This window comes from Protopterus annectens, chromosome 12.part0 (genome assembly GCF_019279795.1).
Source record: "Protopterus annectens isolate FY-2018-M chromosome 12.part0, PAN1.0, whole genome shotgun sequence".
In the NCBI taxonomy this organism is placed as follows: domain Eukaryota; kingdom Metazoa; phylum Chordata; order Ceratodontiformes; family Protopteridae; genus Protopterus; species Protopterus annectens.
This window is the reverse complement of record NC_056746.1, coordinates 807,774,374-807,795,856: the sequence shown is the minus strand read 5'-3', so window position 1 is coordinate 807,795,856 and position 21,483 is coordinate 807,774,374. Positions and strand designations below refer to the sequence as shown.

The window sequence follows — 21,483 nt, the reverse complement described above, 5'->3', positions numbered from 1 at the left end:
AGTAATGCGACTGTTAGTACTTTAAGAAGCCCTGATTCTTCCACAGTGCAATCTAATTATTGTGTTTAGTGTTAATACACATGTAAGGAAAGCGGTTACCAGCCAAATACAAACCATTCAAAGGCATACTCTGTGTTGAGTCAAAGTGTGTTACGCAGGCTCGCAGTGCTATACATAACCAAATACAATTTTAAAAAGAACATAGCACTGCCAGTCCAAAAAATTGCCAGTTGCACATCTACACATGACAAGACACAACTTAAAAAGAACACATGACTGGACGTCCAAAAAAGTAACCAATTGCACCCCTTACTTCAGCCCTCCATGAAGTTGGAGCAAAACAAAATGGTTAGAAATGTACATGTGAAAAAGCACCTTAATCAGAAGCCTGAATAGCTGCTGTGAGTGGCAAGCTGCTACTGTATGCCTTAACGAACTTTTCCGTTCAGTCATGGCACTAAATGACGGTACCCAGGAAGACACATTTTCTCGTTACTCCTGGTCCTGTTTCAGAAGCAATGGGATAAAAAAGCAATTTAAAATTTACACATCCCATTTCACTCTAACAACAAGTAGTTTTGGTATGACTTTACCAGTTAGGGTGACTTCCAAATGTGGTTGCGATAATAAGTAAGTTCCGAAAAGGCTAATTGAATTAGGAGCTTTAACAGTATGGAGGAGAGGTACACAGGCTATGAGGATAAGGCTGCTGGCTAACTGGCTTAGAAGCGACCTTAAACTACATAAAGTAGTTGTCACAAATCAAAATTAAACTTTTAGGTTCAGGAAAATAACATACATTTTCGCTTCCTTTAGTACTTATAAGGAACAAGGCAGTAAAACACTAGGATGACGCAGCAGGTTGGAGAGGGTCCTTAGTCGTCAGGCCAGAGGAACTCAGTGTCCAAGGATGGGATCTGGAGCTTAGATAGCTGGGTAAGCAGGTAAAGACACTGGGGGCCATGGTCGCACAGCAGCCAGAGGCTCTAATAATATAATATATTTTATTGCACGTTCACTAGGGAAACTGCATGTACCGAAAGCGCTGGTGGAAACCTTGTGATATTTTCTCCATGAGCTGGATGGTTTAAGATAATGCAGTTAAGCAATTATTCAGGTAAACTCAACTACTATCCCTTCACAATTAACTTATCCTGTACATATTCTTAATTTTTTTTGTAGTAAAAGCAAAATAGAAATAAACGTGCCTATTAAGTTATGAAAGAAAGAAAAACATTTAATGCAGGAGGTGTGGATTTTCCTGCTCATCTTTTTTACTTATTTTATCACAGCTATGCTTTTTCTGTTTTACCAGTATCACTTAGTCACTTCACAGTACTTCTCCTTGTTGTATGAAAAGTAACTGAAGAACGCTTGGGTGGGGAACAGCCTCTTTGTCCTCCTCCTCCCGTTATTTGCATACCCCAGTAAGATTTGTTGAAGGTCAGAGATGTAGCACCCATTGTGGTGTACTACTGGAATTAACATTTTCAATATGTCACAGTGCCTGACGTGCATCATTTTTCACTGCAGTACCTGTGAAGCTTTTAGTCTTTTGTAAACAGTCACATAGGATGTGTACATCAATTCTTAGAAGTGTAGATATTACAGCATCATTTCTACATGTGAAGCAGTTGACTGAGGTCACATTTTGTGTAGCAGTACTAACCAAACGTAATGTGCTAATGTTTGTATTTTTTGTACTTTGTCAGTTTCTTTGGAAGATCACACAAAACGAGCCTGCTTTGCCTGTGTACTGCTTAGTCACGGAGATAATGGAGTAATTTATGGAACAGATGGTTGTTTCAAAATAGAAGAATTAACATGTGGATTCAAAGGAAACAGGTGTAGGTCTTTGGCTGGTAAGCCCAAGCTCTTTTTTATTCAGGTAAGCTCAACAACTTCTCTCCTTCACTACAAACCTAACCTGTAGAAATTCTTAAGTTTTTGTAGTAAAGCAAAGTAGAAATAAACTCTCGCCTATTATGTTTTAAAAAAGAAAAACATTTAATCTGGTATCCTGAAGATGCATTTGGAAATCGAATGGAAAATGCTTACTGAGAGCTGACAAAGTTAGATTTTCAAGAAAGAATGACATTTAACTGCAGATAATTGGCTAAATCGTTTGACTGTTAGGAGTGAGTGGAAATGAATTCAGTTAGTGTTTTTTTAATGTTCTAGTATTCTGTGCACATTGCTTGTGCCATGAAGGTCATTCATTGATAACCTTGTATACTTCATTACATAATACACCAATAGGGTCTTGATGTTGCTTGATACGAGATTGATTATTTCACTGTTGCTTGACTGCAACAGCTCAAGGAGGTTACTGTTCATGTGTGTTGATGTCCCCTGTATATAGGAGTAATGTGTTTCATGTTCCATAAGATTGATATACAAGTATTTCATATGGGCATACGTGTGTTTGAGTGTGTGTGTGTGTGTTTGAGTGTGTGTGTGTGTGTGTGTGTGTGTGTGTGTGTGTGTGTGTGTGTGTGTGTGTGTGGTATATACAGTATGTATGTATATTTTCTTTGATTAGATCACTGCTGCAGTAGCCCTTAGTACTGGGACATTGCTAAGTGTCCAGTTACAGCCAGTGTGACTTCTAGAGGTTATGATCCTTCCCCCTCAGTGTAGCATATGCCTGGATCCTTGTACATCATTATGCCACAGTATAAAGTGGATGTCCATCCATGCCATCACAGAACTTTCTTGCCACAGTCTGTAGGCAGATGCCTTGAAATCCTTTGAATCAAAAATAGTGCACCTGTCTTCTACCACATGGTCATCTGGCTTCAGAACTTGGGAAACAGATAAGTACCCAGTAGGGAACCTGTTATTTTCCTTTTGCTCTACTGTTATGCTTGGGTGTGGACCATGACATCTAGATGTATGATATCTGCAAGGAATTCACTCCAAAAGTCTTCATAGTAGCTTGTGTACCCTTTTTGACTACCTTGAATGGAAAAGTCTTGAAGTCTTATCTCGGTCTGGTATGTCATCTTCTGAGATGTCTTCTTCCTCTGATCTACCACTTTAAAAAAAAAAGTAGTGGAAAGGGATGTAGGAGATGAAACACTTGCATCCAGTGTTGCTTATTGGTCTGAGGGTGCTGGCTCAGGTGCCTCCAACTCGCTAACAGGTTCATAGGTTGATTACTAGGCTAACAACCCCAAGGGAACTTTTTTAAGCCATGCTTCCCAATATGAGAATCAAACCCTGTACTTTGTGAGGTAAACACCTTAACCAGTATGCCAACCTCTAACTTATAACAAAGTATCTCTGTATCCCTTGCCATCAGGTAGATGCCCATTTCACAGTAACTCATAAGGTTGTTCTCTATGTTCCCCCCTGAACAGTGTTTCACCCTGGCTGAAGTTTGACCGAAGACACTGTGGGCCTTTCAGCCATATACTGAAACTTCAGTGCCTGGAGTCCCCTCCTCCAAGAGAAAGATGGATCACTGTCCTACCCAGGTAAATAATGCACAGGAAAGTGAGGAGACAGAATTAGACTGCTCATCTCAAATGTCTTCCACTTTTGTGTTTGATACAAACACTGAGGATACCATCTTTTTATATTTTCCTTAATTGTAAATCTCTATAACAGAAGCTCGCTCTAAGATGAAGAACTGGAAGGTAGGGAGGCATCTGAGATACAGAAGAGGTATTTTTGATTTTGTAGGGCTTGGATGCTCCAAAAGCAGTGGCTAGTCCTTTATTTATGTTATTTTATTTATGTATTTTATTTTACTTTGCATTTGTTAACGGGCATTGTCTGACTGGACATTTGAACCCCTTTTCATTTAAGGCTTGAGGAGAAAAGCATCATGTGGCAAATAACAATATACTATACAAGTGGTGCATGGTAAATAACAATAGTAATTTAAGGTAAGAATATACAAACTACATCGTGCAGAAAACAAAACAAGCATATACATTTACATTGTAGCTTTTCATGTTGGTTAAATCAGTTGTTTGAAAGTGTCTGCACACTTTATCCTAGGAATGAATACCAGCAGATCCAGGATTGTCTTAGATGCTGTTTAAAACCTGCTTTAAAAGTTTGCAGTTTAATTTGCTTGGTGGTGTAGAGTTCCAGATTTTGGAGCCATAGGTGGAGTAGAATGATACTGGTAGCTCTGGAGGATGCTGTTCTGGCAAATGGACTTGCAGTCCCCTGCATCTAAGAAACTTGACAGGTTCTATAGGATGCAAGACTTGCACTCATTCTTGTGTAGGAACCTAATGTTGGATCCAGTAGTGGTGTCCATGGATGCAGGGAAGTATCCAAGTTGATAGGACTTTGGACAGATTTGGTAAGAAACTGTACATGTTTGCTCCCCTGGCCTTCAGAGCTGTCAGTTTCCAGACACAGATGACTAAATTTAATATGACTGTGCTAGGAGGAAAAATATGAGAGGTGTCTGATGCTAACCAGGGGACAAAAGTATTAGGGCTCATCAAACTGCTAGTTGCGTAGCAAAACACTCCAAGTGTGGTTGTGAAGATGTGATTGCAACATTCATGGAAGCAGACATGGACTGTCGAATTAGGTTGCATGCTTGTCTGAGGCTACAGCACCTGCCAGAGGACATTCAAGCTCAGATCCTTAATGCGTGTCTGGATAAGGACCTACTGTTTGGTAGTCCATCATCTGAAATGTTCAAAAAAAAAAAGGGAATGAGTGAAGTAAAGCACAATATAAAACAACTTATTAGCCCCCCCCCCCCTTGCTGTAGTACAATAGGAATTACCCTTCCAAGCTAGGTCCCTTTTATCACTTGCAAGGAAAAGAAGAATCAGCAACGGTGAATTCAAGAAGAACTGGTTGAGGGAAAGCAATGGAAAGCATTGAAGGCCCTAGGGCCAGTACTCCAACAGGAGCAGCCATGACTATATTGACTTCCTGTCTTCTTCTTCTGTCTTTCCAAATTCCCACCCCAGCTCAGCCCCAATCCCTACCTGAATAACAGGCAGAAACTCTCAATGCCTTTCACTTTGGGAGGTCATAATAAGAGACAAATTGGAACTACAGATTAATAAGGGGAATGCAGACTGAAGTGGGCAAGGATCTCACACGAGACAGAAATCGTGCCTGTGCCAGAAGACCAGGAATATTTAATTCCTCCTATACTCTTTCATCCCTTGGAAAAAGGAGTCATGGAAATTGCCCCTCTTCAGGAGCAAAACAGAAGATGTTTTTCGTGTTTCACTGTTGCAGTCATCACCTGTGGGTTATCCCTGCTGTGGTAGCCCCCGGCCGACCCGAATAACAGAGTCAGTGTTTTTCTGCATCGGCTGCTGTTGCTTGCCGCCTGACATCAGTTCATCAGTGCTATAAAGGAGAGCAGCCAATGCCATTACACCAGTCTTTCTTGCTGTGGAGCCCATGGCAGAAGCAGTTCGCAAGTGTGCCAGGTCACTACCAGAGATTTGATTTACAGCTGAAAATTTCTAAAGCTAAGTACCCTGTTGGGAATCCTTTTTTCCTGCACTAACCAATGTGTGGAAAGCAAATACCACATTGAGACTTTCTAAAGTTACACAAATTCAGACTGTTACTTCTCCTATCCCCAAAGGCACTGATGATCACCCTGGACTTAAAAGATGCCTACCTCCATGTCTCTGTCCACCATGACGTCAGGTACCGTCTAAGATTCTTTACAAGAGGCTACCATTATCAGATTATTTCCTTTCCCTTTGCTTTAGCCACTGCTCTCGGGATCTTTCTAACAGTCAGGGTCTTTACAAAATGCTTGGCTTCAGTGGTTGCCTTCTGCAGAATCAAGAGCTTTCATATATCCCCATACACAAATGACTGCCTCATACATCCATGCTCGCAGGAAGAAGTAAACTGGGCCATGGCTATAATTATGTATCTGTTCCATAACTTGGAGTTCACACTGAACCTATAACAATAAAGCCCATTGCCCCCCATGAGGGTGATTTTTTTTTTAGGCTGCTGCCAGACACCAGCAAACGAGATACCTTTCTGCCCCAAGAAAAAGTGAAGAGCTATCAGATTTATTTTCTTCAACTTGCGGGTCAGAGGCAAACTACAGCAAGAGTAATTCACTGGCATTGGGATACATGGCATCCACCTTCCTGACCAAACCAAAGTACATATGCAAAGATCCAGTGTTACAGAAGTTCCACTTGGACTCTAAACTCTCGTCACGTCTCTGTATAGCTAAAGAAGTGTAATGGTGAACCACACATAGCAGTTTGAATATGGGGGTCCTATTCTGTCTAGAAATCGGCTATTAGACTCCTACAACAAATGTTTCAGATGTGGCCTGGGTAGCATTCATTCAGAATCTCAAAACACAGGGAGTGTTGAGTGGTTCCCAAAGAAAAAAAAGCATACAGATTTAAAAGAGAAAAGCTACAGTAAGGCTACTCCCTCCACGTGGTAGCTAGCTCCAAGATGATCCGTTTGACGGGTATTATATATCCCCTTTCTTGTAGTTGCTGGTATGCAAGCACTACATATGTATCTCAGGTCCTTCCTTAAATAAAAACAATTTTTTAATTCTGTTCAGTTAAAAATGACAAATTGCCTACTTCAAAGTACTGGTTCAAACACTAATAACACTTTCCTTGGAGCAAATTTCTTGTTATGGTAACTTGGCTCAATATGATTAGACAGAAAATTACTCATTCATTGGAAGTCACTTCCAGCTACCTTTCTTGCTTGAGTGCAAAACCTCCTTTCACTAACAACTATATGCTCCGCTTCCTCAGTAGGTACTTCCAAAGTTCCAAGTCAATAAATTGCCTGTGTGCAAAAGCACTAGAACAAGTTACAAAAAGTTCCTTACTTGGAAGCCAACCTGTAACCAGCATACAGCCTGTGTGTAAAATTTGTGTGGGGGTGGGGTGGGGGGGGAGAACAAGTCCCAAAGCTCTTCCTTCTTCTAGAGCCAATTGATTCCAATAGGCATCCCGTGTTCAAGGACACCGGAATAAGTTCCAAAGTCTTAGACCAACTTCAAATTGGCGTGCTGCCTGTGCACTAAAACGAATTCCAGGATGGATGATTCTTCCTTCCTCTGAAGCCAACTGGAATCAGCAAACTGCCTGTTTACAAAGTCACTGGAGCAGGTTCCAAAATATTCATAGTTCTAAAGCCAACTTTAAATAAGCATACTGCTTGTGTTCAAAAACGGACTCGGGAACGGATAAGCGCTTTCGGTTGTAAACCTTCTTCAGATCATATGTTTATCTGCTTTGCTCTTCCTTTTATACTGTGTGTATTCTAGGTATTGGCCAATGAGGTATTACATTCAAATAAGACTCTCTGCCTTCATTATTCATTGGATACACTTACTACTTGTATCCAATCTGTCTTTTTATATACACTGCCAAATCAGTTTAACTTCCTGGGTTCCTGCAAGTATGTCACTGGTTATTCTGTCCTCTTGGGTGGAGTCCATTCTCACATGTTCTTTAGTAGCTGGTTGTATAGCTTTACTGTCATGTTATTCAGTCCTATTTCTTTTAGGAGTGGTTTACTGATAGAAGTGTATTATCGCCCCCTAAGCCTCCTTTCTTTTAGTACTGGTTTTAAGGGGGACTACTGCATAAAGGCCAGGACTTTGACTGGCAGGCAAGTTCATAATCCATTCCATTTCTATTTTTTCAGTTCTGTTGAACAAGTCTTCACCTCGTGCTATAACTGAAACATGAGTTAATATCATAAATTTAAAGCTATGCCCTGGATTGTGCTTTATATGCTGATATAAAGCATTGACTTCTATCTTGTTATTGATGTCTCTTAGATGCCGTAAGATGCGTTCTTTGAACTTTCTATTAGTTTTGCCCACATAGAACGACATACATACTTCACAGCTGGCTATATATATGTATATATATATATATATATATATATATATCACATTCTCTGTATTGCAATTTCCATTCCCTTTGTTGGAATATACTTTGTGTGATAGGATGTTGGAACACATTAGTTGTATTGATATATTTGCATGCCTTACACTTCCCACATTTAAAAGTTCCTTTTTTCTTTGCTACACCTCTGTGTTGTTTCTGTTCTATTGTTACACAGTAGACTTTTCAAGTTCTTCTTGTTTTTGTATGTGAATTTGGGTTTTTCTCCTACTATACTTTTAATTTTAGGATCCACTGTTAAAACTGGCCAATATTTTTGAATAACTTTGTTTATTTGTTTATTATCTGGTGCATAGGTTAATATACAACTTAGGGACTCTTGGGTTTCATTATTCTTCTGTCCTTTGACATGTTTATAATGATAATATGGTTTTCTTTTGCCTTGTCGTAATTCCATCGCTTGTTCAAAGTCCATCTGATTCTTCCTGTACCCTCTAGTTGCTAAGTTATCCACCAATTGGTTAAACTCTTGTTGAAAGGTATCTTCCTTTGTACATAGTCTAGAAATGAGTATGACTTGATTTTCAAATATGTTGTTGAAAATATGTGTGGGGTGCATGCTAGTTCTATGTAGCATGTGGTTCTTCCATGTAGCTTTCCTGTGTAGGGCTGTCTACAGTTCCCTTTTTAAAGATAATACTTATATCCAGGAAGTCAATACTTTCCTGGGAGTACTTGGATTCAAACTTCAAAAAGTCAGTTGTAGATGTTAGATATCTTAGAAACTGTTGGTATTGATGGACTTCTCCTTTCCATAGTAATAGTATGTCATCCACAAACCGACCATAGAACAGTACTTGCTCTTTCCATATGCTATCTTTACTATTCATCCATTGTAACTCCCACCGTGCTAGTACTATGTTCGCATAGCTATTGGCACAGGGGGTGCCCATGGCAACCCACCATTTTTGCCAATAAATATTTTTGTCATAAATGAACACATTACTACTTAGTATAATGTCCAAAAGGCCACAGATAACATCAACTTTAATTGCCATGCTGTTGGTGCATGAGAACTGCCTTACAGCTTCTATCCCATATTCGTTGGGGATACATGTAAATAGACTATTAACATCTAGGGTTACCAATAATAAATCAGTGATGTTATTCAAATCTTTCATAGTTTCTTGTCTCTCCAAAAGATGTGCCATGTCCTTCAGTACTGTTCTCGCTTTGTGCACAAGTTTTTTAAGTTCATCCTCCACATATATTGAAAGTGGTTCTGTGATCCATCCTCTACCAGATACTATGGGTCTGAGAGGTGGATCCAGTAGATTTTTATGCACTTTCCGTATTCCTTTAATTTCTAGTACAGTAGGGTGGGATACTTCAAAGAACTCACAGTTCTTCATCTAATTCTCACATCAACTTATCATATAAATCATCTTTCACTTTTTTTATTAGCTCTTGTAGCTGAGCCTTGCCAATTCTTCTATAAGTTGAAGTATCACTCAACATTTCCAGCATTTTTCTGTTGTAATGTTCTTTATCCATAACCACTAAGGCTCCTCCTTTATCTGCGGGCTTAATTATTATTTCTTCATTTTGCTGTAATTCCTTCAGGGCTGTTTTTTCTTTCCTAGTCATATTTTGAAACTGTTTGCCTTTATTACTCTGCTTCAATTGTGCTATCTCCTCCACATAATTTTATAAACATTTCCACTGCTGGTGGATTTATAGGTACAAATATACTAGGTTTCTTGTACACAATTCACTGTTACTTTCTTCTTTAATATTCATTCTACCATCAGAATATATTTTAAAGTAATGTTTCTTCCAAAACTTTTAAGGTCAGTTATCACCTCGCTCAGTTCAGACTTCAATGAGGGTATAAAACTAAGTCCTTTCTGTAATAGGTAATTTTCTTCTTAAGTCAGCTTATATTTAGAGATGTTAATCACCAATGAATTAACATCATTATTTAAGTGATGTAGTTCTTCTAAGTCACTTTTCTTTTCTTCCTTTCCCTGCTTAGGGATCTGAGTACCCTGCTTTCTTTGTTCTGTAACAGAAAAGGAAGCTGTTGAAAGATGGGTATATGGATTGTGCCTTTTTTGGCACCGTTCCTATCTCTCCTTTAGGAGCATTCTTTCCTTTCTTCTCTCTTTGCGCGGTATCTTTTCCTTCTGTTGTTGGTGTAGATATAATTTCTAAGTCTCCCAATAATGTGCTTCCATTATTCATCCTATTCCTGGCTCCTTCATCAGCGTTGATAGTATTCCTGATGATTGGTGTGTGTATATCTACTTGTACCTGCTGCATTTTACCTGCATCAGTCTGCTGCCCTCTTTTCCGAAAATCTTTAGGCTCTTCTATTTTTTGCTGATGTCTTTCTTTCCTGGGCCATTCAAAAAGGTGGCCTGCTGCAAAGTCATCAAAATCCCTCTTAAGTTTACATATTGTAATCATTTTGAGCCTATTATCATAGGCATCCAGTTTATCCTGTAATCTCTCTAGTCTGGCTATGTCATTATCTGATAGTGTCAACTGTTCTAATTCTTTTTGCTTAGTCTGTATGAACTGTGAGATTTCCGTCTCTTGAGGCTTGAAGTACTCCATGAGTAACTTCATGTATTGAAAACTGGTCTCTATGTTTATTTGTTGCCATCTGGCCAATAAATCCAGGTATGTGTTCCCATAGGTAGGCATGCATCTAACTCTCAAGCCCCTTGGGATGACATTGTGGTGAAGGCAGGCTTCCATATGGAAGCGTTGCCATTGTAATCTTTTTAGTTTGCATGCTGCATTTTCAACATCACTGTGTAAGTTCTCGAAAGCTATGTCTGTTGCTTCTCCATTATCCACCACTGCTCCATCAGTAATGTCTATTGATAGTAGTGGATTACTGGTGTTCATAGTCAAAGGAGGGCCTTTTTTCTTTGTCTCTGTATTAGATACTTGTATCTCTTCCATATTTAAAGTCTGTGTGCAGGGCTTGTTACTATAAATATATAAAATATGAAAAGATAAAGTGAACAAGCTCTAGCCTAGGGAGTACGCCTTCACCATATGAAAATGAAAAGCTACAGTAAGGCTACTCCCTCCACGTGGAAGCTAGTTCCAAGATGATCCATTTGACGGGTATTATATATCCCCTTTCTTATAGTTGCTGGTATGCAAGCACTACATATGTATCCCAGGTCCTTCCTTAAATAAAAACAATTTTTTAATTCTGTTTAGTTAAAAATGACAAATTGCCTACTTCAAAGTACTGGTTCAAATACTAATAACACTTTCCTCGGAGCAAATTTCTTGTTATGATAACTTGGCTCAATATGATTAGACAGGAAATTACTCATTCATTGGAAGTCACTTCCAGCTATCTTTCTTGCTTGAGTGCAAAATCTCCTTTCACTAACAAACTATATGCTCCGCTTCCTCAGCAGGTACTTCCAAAGTTCCAAGTCAATAAGTTGCCTGTGTGCAAAAGCACTAGAACAAGTTACAAAAAAGTTCCTTACTTGGAAGTCAACCTGTACTAGTAGGCAATTTGTCGTTTTTTAACTGAACAGAATTAAAAAATTGTTTTTATTTAAGGAAGGACCTGGGATACATATGTAGTGCTTGCATACCAGCAACTGCAAGAAAGGGGATATATAATACCTGTCAAATGGATCATCTTGGAGCTAGCTACCACGTGGAGGGAGTAGCCTTATTGTAGCGTTTAATTTTCATATGGTGAAGGTGTACTCCCTAGGCTAGAGCTTGTTCACTTTATGTTTTCAGATTTAAAAGAGATATTGACCTTGTTACAGGGCCTCAAAGTCTTCAATCAGAAATGGGCTGAAGGGACTTAGTGGTGACAGACAGTGCTACAGATATGTGGTATGTCAACATTAACATGACAGGGCAAGATCTTACTCCATTTTTAGGTTCACCTTCACTGGCTGGGATTTGCCTTTACCTTGAGAGACAATTTTGGTTGTAATCTACATACCCTCCCAAATGAATAGTGTGGTAGGTCAGTTACTTAGATTAAAGACAGACCCATATAATTTGATGCTACACAAGGATATCGTCCTTTAGGTAGTGCATATTTGAGGAGGTACCTCAAGTGGACATTTTTGTAACTTTAAAAAACAAGTAACCGAAAAGTTCTTTTCAAGAGATATTTGCTAAACAGTCTGAGCGACAGTTGCCTTCAACATAGATTGGACCAGTTTGTTTCTGTATGTCTCACTTTCAATTCTCTTGCTCCCTAGGGTGATTCAGAAAATGAGGAAAGAGAAGCCCAGACAACACTAGATCTCCCTGATCATTGAAAATGTCCAGGAGGAAATAATCAGGTGCCGCCAACAAGGTGGACCTTCTAACAAAGAATCAAGGGTCCATTATAACCCCCCCAATCTGATGATACATACTGTATGGACAGTTTTATCTTAACGTATTTATGCACCTGTATGGAAAGGTCCAGCTCAGTATTTGTGAGGTGAAGAAGTCAACCCTAGGAAATCCCATATATCAAAATGGAGGAGTATTTTCAGCTGGTGCCAGGCAACATGGAAGACTATGAAAAGTAGCAGCAACAGCAGCAGTTTTCCTGATTCTTCAGTTCCTTAATGTGCTTTATGCTTCATGCTTGGCTAATACATCTGTTAAGGTTCACCTTTCTGACATTTCATCCCGTCTACCCTTGGTTGAGACTAATGAAAGTTCTTATAGGATTTCTTCATCTAAGATCACCAAGCAGAGGGGCTAATCCTCGTTGATGCCTAAATCATGTCCTAGAAAAATTTAACTGAAGCTGTGTTTGAGCCATCTGCTGTAGCACCTGTTGAGTACTTAACATGGAAAACAGTTCCTCTGCTCATGGCTCTCACTTCAGCTAGGAGAATGTCTGAACTACAAGCTGTGGTGTGCACAGATCTATCCTTAGTTATCCATAAGGATGGGGATTAGAGCAGTAACCCATCCTTCCTTTATGTTGAATGTAATAGTTTTCAATCAGTTAAGCCATACAGGTTCCTTCCTTCTTCCCAAGCCCTGAAAATAATGGAGAATGAATCTTGCACACCCGGGATCTATACAAAGAACTAACATGCTGCCTGCACAGAACCACGTACTTTAGGAATACCACCCCCTACCCCGGTTCAAAGGCTGCTAATGTTAAGCAAACATGTTAAAGGTGAATCTGCTTTTTCATACTGAAGGTTGTTTTTTTCTTTTGTATTACTTTTTAAACTTTTAATTGAACTTTATTTATTTATAGGGTTTATCTGAACTTGCTGCTTGTACATTTTACAGACATGCTTAAAATTGTGTAGTTCAAATCCTGACAGTAGTGGATATTTGAACTTGCTGCTTGAATATAATTGTTTAAAGTTATGTAGCTTAAATCTGTTCATTCACTGAAGTGTAAAGGCTGTATTTCAAATGTAATTATTTTTGAATGTTGGTAGTGAATTAAGGATGCTTTAGTTAAGGATTGCATTGCTTGTGATACTGCTTTTTTGTACAGATCTGCTTAAAGTATCCTTATAACACATTGTGTTCTTCTGCAGTATACTTTGTGTAACAGGTGTGTGTCACAGATCTTCTGGTTTGTAAATGCTGGTATTGTTGTGTATTTTGTAAAAGATTGCACGTCTTGTGAAACTGGTGAAACAACGGAATCTGGAATACTCAAAAGCTATTTTGTTATTGATAAGAAGTTTGCCTTTGTGTAGTTTCAAAAAGGTTGCTGCTCTAGAAATTAGTTCAAAAGTAATCTTTTATGGTTGTAAACTGCCATATGTATTCAAATGAAATGATTTTTGTTTAAGCCCTTTACTTTTACTTAAGCTGCAGTGTGTAGTACTGCACCACTATCTCTTTTTGTGTGTGTTGTAGCTTTCCAGTATGCTGTTCTGTTTCCAAAGCTTGTCTGAATTACTTTTTTGGTATTAAAAGAATTTAACTAATTGTAACAATTTAGTGTTCCGTTAGTCACTGTGAGGCAGTTAGAAGCGTTGCAACATCGATTTTAATTTATTTAAGGAAGTTTGCAAACTTTTGCAAGTGTTTTTAAAGAGCACAGTTATTAGCTACTGGTCTCCATATGTTGTACAAGGTGCAGTTTGTAAAAGATCATTAATGCTACTAGCTGTTAACTGATACATAGCTGTTGGAAGTATAAGGGATTTAATAGTGCAGCTAGGAAAAGGCACAGGGGCAGCTGCCCCGGTCGCAAAGTGCTAGGTATGATCGTCATCCAAGATCTATCCTGATTGCTTTTTAATGTATACCATCTTTTAAAAGTTGGTATTGCATTTGCAGTCAACCCTAAGTGGTCTTAATGGTAGCAATTGCTTGCTGCATCTGGTAGAGCCCTGCAGTACGATCCTGCCACTTGTGCAAACATTATGTTTGTTCCATTCTACATAATATAGTGAGAAAACGGAACAGGGAAGTGGTGAGCAGGGACCACAGTTCTCAGCACTACAGGCTGCAGCATATCAGACAAACTAGGAGTAAGAGCAGGAACCAGCAGCAGGGGATGGCAGTAACAGATGGAGGTGGGCACAATACACCATGGCACTAACCAAGAGGGAATGGATTGCTCATAGCTTTACTACACAACTGTACAAGAGCTAAACAGATACAGTCAGTATAAATGATCCATACAAAATGCTAGACTTTGCTTAACCATGCAGAGGCTGGCAATTTCTGTACATCGGGCATATGCAGCCCATAGTCACAGTTGCTCAAAAGGAAAGGTACAGTTTTCATCTGCAAAGGTGAAGGCATACAAGAATGCTTGTCTTTCACAGGGAAGTGTGTGTGTGTGTGTGTGTGTGTGTGTGTGTGTGTGTGTGTGTGTGTGTGTGTGTGTGTGATGCTGAAGTATAACCTATGGCAGTGTAAATGCTTTTTTTTGGGGGGGGGAGGGGTTACTGTATTCAAAGGCCTGGCTTACTATGTGTGAGATGTGCTCTGGCCTGTTTTGATGTGCATGTGTGGCTGCAAGGGACACAGCCTCACCACTTGAGGCAGTACTGCACCATGGCCTACTGGACAGGTTTAAAGCATGCGTGGCAGAGGGGGTAGTCTTCATATGCACACCCCCATCCACGAGAACTGGCTGTGTCATGTGTTGGACTGGCTGTCCCATGACCCTGGGTAGATGTTGGTGTGCTACCTGAATGTGACCAATGTCTGCTAGAGGAGCTGGTAGCATGACAGCAGTCAATGGAATGGTCTCTCCTGGTTGTAGATGCAACTGATGCAGCAGTGGAAGTGCTTGCACTGCTGGAGTGGGATGTTGCCTATCCACAGCCAGGTTGGCTAACATCTGAAAATGTGCCAAATGACTGGCCTCAAGGATGGCCCTTCACCCCAGACATATGAACAGAACACACACTGGACATTCTAAAGTGTCATTCATCCAGTCCAGTGAATCACACGTATAGTTCATGTAGTCCAGTATGTCATCCAGGCAGAGCATGTTGACTATCACTACCTCTGCCAAGGGCCTGGTAAAACTCACATGTACCTCCAAGATAAGATGGCCTTGCATATACATTTGGTGGCAGCTTCTGACACACTAACTTCAGGGGAAGGGTTGTAACCATACCTGCTGAGAGCCCTAGTACCAACCCCTCTTTGTGGAATCTCCTGCCTATGAAGGCTAGAGGCTAATTTTGGCATGTCATTACTTTTGGTCACTAAACTTCCCTGACGTACAGTGACTCTGTCATCCTGTACACGCTCAGATGGTAGTGGATGGTAGTGTGTCATGAGTATGTGCAGGCAAGAAGACTGTTTCTGTACACCGTAGAGAGGATGGGCGAGTCACACTCCCTGTGTTAAACACTCACGCTGTAGTCTGACACTATGCCTGCTCATCATCATCAGAGGCTAAGGATCCCCCAATGTCAAACAAAGGTGGTTACACAGTGCTGGTGCCAGACAAGTGATTCACTGTGAATACACCAGAAAAGCATATCTATTCTAAGTATGCCCAAGCATCACAGCTACAGATGCAAGTAATATCAGGAACTGTTAATAAAGATACAGTCATATAACCATGACCAAACCTTGTGCATATAGTTGTTGCACCTCAGTGCCGGTTGTACCTATATGTAATAAGTGAGATAGGTATTATATGTGACTAACATATATAAATGGGGTACATAGTAAAGGTACGACTACATACCTGGGACATCACCCGTAGAAATCCTTTGTGGCATACCCATTTCTGTCCTATGTAGAGCACCAGACTTTAGAACTTTGTAGAGGTGGTACTGCCTTTGAGTGAGGGCAGTAACTCTTCTGTCTCTGTAAGGGTTGCATCCATCTTCTACTGTGCCATGGCCTCTGCTCTTTGAGTGACAGCATGTTTCATAGCACTCCCTCTCTGGCAGACTGTCGTAGCTTCAACTCTGGGCATCCAGAGGGTTGACATTGTTGACCACTTCTGTCAGACACAGTCATGGAAGGACTTGGTGGTGGTATGCAATATGATGAGCTGTCTACCATAGAGATAGAGGGCCTGTAATACCACCTCATTTCAGCATCACTGAATTGAGGCTGTAGCTTACTTGTTTCTTAGGCATATCTCCTTTTATATGGAAAACACTGAAATTAACTATGGGTTTATTTGGGTATTATACATCATTACATTTTGAAACTGATATTAATAGACCATCTGCTATGGTTTACTAGAGTCTGATACCAACATATGTATATATATATATATATATATATATATATATATATATATATATATATACGTAATCCACAAACAATCCAGCACTCCAAAAGATAAAAACGAGCCAAGTCAAGGTGTACAGAAGTTTATTGGGCAACCAGCCCAACAACAAACACAGACTGGTGACTAGTTTCGCTCACAGCGTCCTCACACACTGAGGACGCTGTGAGCGAAACTGGTCACCAGTCTGTGTTTGTTGTTGGGCTGGTTGCCCAATAAACTTCTGTACACCTGACTTGGCTCGTTTATCTTTGGAGTGCTGGATTGTTTGTGATTACGTTCATTTTAATTCCGTGCACCATTTTGTTCCGTGCACCTTTTGTGTGTTGGATATATATATATATATATATATATATATATATATATATATATATATATATATATATATATATATATATATATGGATCTACCTGAGATGGTCGACAGGCCATATGACTGGAACTCATTTGGTCGACAGTTCATTTTGGTGAACAAGCATGTTATGTGGGGGCTGTGCCCCCACCCCCCCTAACTATATATATCAACTCCAGGGTCGCACAATATTGGGGAGGGGGGCAAATCTGCCTGTCGACCAAATGAACTGTCGACCAAATGAGTTTCAGTCATATGGCCTGTCGACCATCTCAGGTAGACCCATATATATATATATATATATATATATATATATATATATATATATATATATATATACACACACACAAAACAATCAACACTGCAGCTGTAGCCATTACCTTTTTGTTCTAACCCCTCTAAATGAAAGAGTAACAGGTGCATGAATGCAACTTATTAAGCATGTTGTAGCAATGATCGTATTGAAACATACATTGAAGGTGCACAACATTACACTGGAACATGGCCACCTGCATTCATAAACCCACCTTTACTATGCGGGCATGCTACAATAGCCAGTACTCATGGGGCAGTGTACCCACTGCAGACAGCTTTTGCTAATAATACAATTTACTAACAAATTGTATAAAGAAGCAGATGTAACAAGTAACACACACCTTAAAGTTGCCAGACTGTTGGACTGCAGCAATAATTATTTTGGTTTTCTTTTGTCCAAAACAGAAAAGTAATTTTTTTTAGCATGATGATAATCCCTGCTTCATCTCGTACTTGTATCTTGTAGATTCACCTCTGGCTGCAATGTATATGCTAATTAAGGCTCTTCTCATTGTTTCTGAAGCTGTCAAGCTGCACAGTGAACAAAATAAATGAAAAAGAACATTGACTATAATAAAGCTTTCATCTAGCAAATAAATGCTTGCAGAAGCAACTCTGTATCTGGTGGAGACAGTCTGATAAAGAGCAATAAAAACAGAATACTTCTTTCTTTCAATGGATAGGAGATGATGTTTTCTGAAAGCATTCAGTTGTTTTTTCAATCTCAGAGAACAATAAAGATAAGACAAAACCAAACAGCACTTAATAGAAGCACAGGCTATACCAGGCGTCTAAGCATGGATAAACTTCCTTTTAGGTTAACCCAAGTCTATGAATATGGCTGTCAGTTTGGGACAGTTGTTCCTGTTAGGGTAAAACTTCAATATTTGACGATGTACGTAGTTTTGTGTGTTAGGGTTAAGTTAATAGGTTTTAGGAGTGTATTGGGGTGTACTTATTTTTTTGTTTGAGGTCTTTCAGTAAAACAAAAAGTTTTGTAAGATGTGACATAGGTTTAAATGGATATGACAAGAAACTGTATGAAAGATCAACCTGCCAAGCATTGGTGGGTGCATGTAATATAAAAGTAATAAATTAAAAAAAAAAAAAAAATGTTACAGGCGACATGTTTGGAAAAAACTGAACATGTAAATTTGATAAAGAAAGGTTTTCAGGACAGTTATTCACTGGAATACCTGGGACAAAGGAAAAGAGGAGCACTTATATTAATTGCAAGAGGAGCTTCAATAGGGATAGATGAGGATAAAACAGATAATGGTAGATTTGTACTAAGGGGCTACTGGCAAGGGAGGTGAATTACATTGGGATGTATTCCATCTAAAACTGCTATAATGGAGCTTATGAAAATTCTAGGAGAAATCGGCTTTCAGCAGGAAATATTACTTACAGGTAGAGACTAGAATATGATATGCAGGAGTAAAGATGCATCTTGGGGGCCCAGAAGGGAAAATGTAACAAAGGAGGGTAGATTTTTGAAGACATTTATGAAAATATTTGACATGGAAGATGTGAATTCAGTAGTAGGAGTTTGGAGTGAATTTGCAATATTATTCCTCAAGATACAAAAACTGGGCTAGGCTAGATAGAACTTGTATTTCACAGGAACATGTGTATTTAATTGAAAGCTTTGATATGCATCCAATAACTATTTCAGATCATGCGCCAACAATAATTCAATTAAAAACACAGGATAATGAAATACAAATGAGACACTGATGCTTTCCCACCTGTCTGTTGAAAAGAGAGGAATTTACAGAATGGGTAGTGGAAATTATTCAGGAGTTATTAGAGAATGTAGAAATTCCTTCTGAAAATATAGCTAGTGAGTGAGATAAATTTAAAATAAGGTGGAAATAAAGACAGATATGGTTAAGAAGTAACAATCATTTAGAGGGACTGACAGATTTTAAAGTAATGCAGAATAGGGGGGCTCTCACAGAAAAAGAAGAGGAGAAGTTGCAAAATGTTAAACGCAAAAAGGGATTCCCCTCTATAATATGCATGCGTTTAGAAAGATTGCTGTTAAGCAACTGTTTTTTTTTATATAATGACTCCAGAGCACAAAAACTTTTAGCACAATGACTCAGGGAACGGCAAGTAGAAAGGGTTGATGTTCTTCGTGTTTCACTGTTGCAGTCATTACATTTGGGTTATCCTGCTGGCAGGTTGCCCTCAGCTGGTGTGAATTCCAAAGTCTTGGGTCCTGTGTCGGCTGCTGTCACCCCTTCCCTGACGTCCGGTCATCAGGGGTATAAAAGAAGCAGCCGACGCCATTTTCTTCAGTCTTTCTTGTCGCGCGGTGCCCGAAGAAGAAGCAGTTCGCAAGTGCCGGTCGGCCGACTCCTGAGATTTTCGTGTTCGAGTTTTAGATCCGAAGTCTTCAATTAAAGCCAAGTACCCCGTTGGGGAAACTTTTTTCTTGCTCCAGACCGATGTCAGAAAAAGTTAATAATTGTATTTCTTATGGAAAGCAAATACCTCATAAGGACTTTCATTCTTACTGTATTCCTTGCCTAGGCCCTGATCACAACGTTTCTGGTTGTCGGTTTTGTGCTAGATTTAACCAATGCACTATTAAGCGTCAGTATGATTTTGCTTTAAACTATTTTGGACACCGGTTTAATTATCCTGAAATGTCGTCGGATAGCCATCCGACTACCGGAGTTCACAAAAAACGCAAAGAAAAAGATAGAGATAAACAACCGAGGCCCAAAACCGATGACGAAGCTTCTCCTAAGCCAGTCACCAGTTCTCAGTGAGGCGCTTTCGCAGCCCCTGACGCCCGCTACTTTAGAGTCGCAGGCCGCTACCGACTCCCACGTGGAGTCGGCTAGGCTGCAGGATACTCAAGGTATTGGAGCCTCGGACGCTAATCCCTCAGATGGGTCCAGAGCCGCTGAGCAGGCACCGACTTCTAAGGGTGTATTCAGACCTAAACATCTTTACATTAAAACGACTTCAGCTTCAAAGGCAAAGACTAAAGCACCTTCTAAAGCAGGGAAACAAACTCAAGACCCACGTGGATAGGCCTCTATGCCCAAAAAACAGATGCTCAAAATGGCCGAAGACTTGATTACCTTGATCAGGGGTTCCCATCCCCCTCCTGATAAGAGGCCTAGGCAAGACACTGACTATGAATCTTCAGATCAGGTTTCTATTTCTTCTGATTCCTCTTCTGATCAGGAATATTCTCTTCCCCCTATGAGGATTCTGATGCTGAAAAATCTATACCTTCAGCTTCTCCTCCCAAGGATTATTCTTTTGGGGAAACCTTGCATACCATGAGGGAACATTTCCACTGGGAGAGCCAAGATTTTTCAGAATCTAAAAAAGAGGCTCAGGGATTTCCTTTTACTACCTCAGCACAAGCCTCTAGCCATTCCACCTGTGTTAGACATTGTAGATGATGTGTTTTCGGAGTCTAGTCTGACTCCTGACTCCTTACCCCCAGACAGATATTACAGGGTTCCTGACTCTCATAAATTTCTTTTTAAAAACCCTGCTGCAGATCCAGAAACTATTTCACAAGGTCCAAAAGGAGTTAAGGCTTCCACTGCAAAAAACCCTACCCCCTCTGACAGAGATTCAAGGGCACTGGATAGATGGGGAAAAAAGGTCTACACATCTGCAACCTTGGCTACAAGGGCCTTAAACTGTCAGTTTCATATGCTCAAATATCAACAACATGTCATGGGATTGCTTAAACAGAAAATTTTGTTAAATTCTGAATGTGCAGAAAACAAGGAAATGCAGGATTTATTGCATGCAGCTGAACAAGTTGGAAAGCATACTTTGCAATGTGGTTTTGATTCTTTGGAGGCCTCCTGCAGGGCCGCAGTTATGGGTTCCGTAATTAGGAGGCATGCTTGGTTAAATGAACAAAATCTGCCTGATCATGTTAAAGTTAAATTATTAGATGCACCTTTACAGCATGACACTTTGTTTGGTGTCAAGGCAGAAGAGGTGTTAAAGAAAATGGAGGACAAAGCTAAATCTATGCAAACTGTTAAAGATTTTTTACAAGTACAGCCGCCCAGGTTTAGTAGACACTGGCCTACAAAAAAATTGGTCCTTTCCTGTGTCAGACAGACCTCAAAGGGGCAAATCCAGATGCCCTAGGGGCAGATCCCAGGCGCAAGGTTCATACAGGTCAAAGCAATGGGGTGCTTCTACCTCCAGAGTTGGAGAAGA

The 21,483-nt window shown here is 39.8% G+C and overlaps 1 protein-coding gene across 2 annotated transcripts in view; it reads left to right on the top strand.

The window, feature by feature from the left end:
* CASP3 (caspase 3) overlaps positions 1–21,483 on the top strand; it is a 642,424-nt gene that overhangs the window by 292,821 nt on the left and 328,120 nt on the right. For both annotated transcript variants that reach the window (XM_044089855.1, XM_044089854.1), the window contains one exon: positions 1,713–1,888. In XM_044089855.1, coding sequence (XP_043945790.1) covers positions 1,713–1,888 — 176 coding nt within the window. The remainder of the gene's footprint in view (positions 1–1,712; positions 1,889–21,483) is intronic.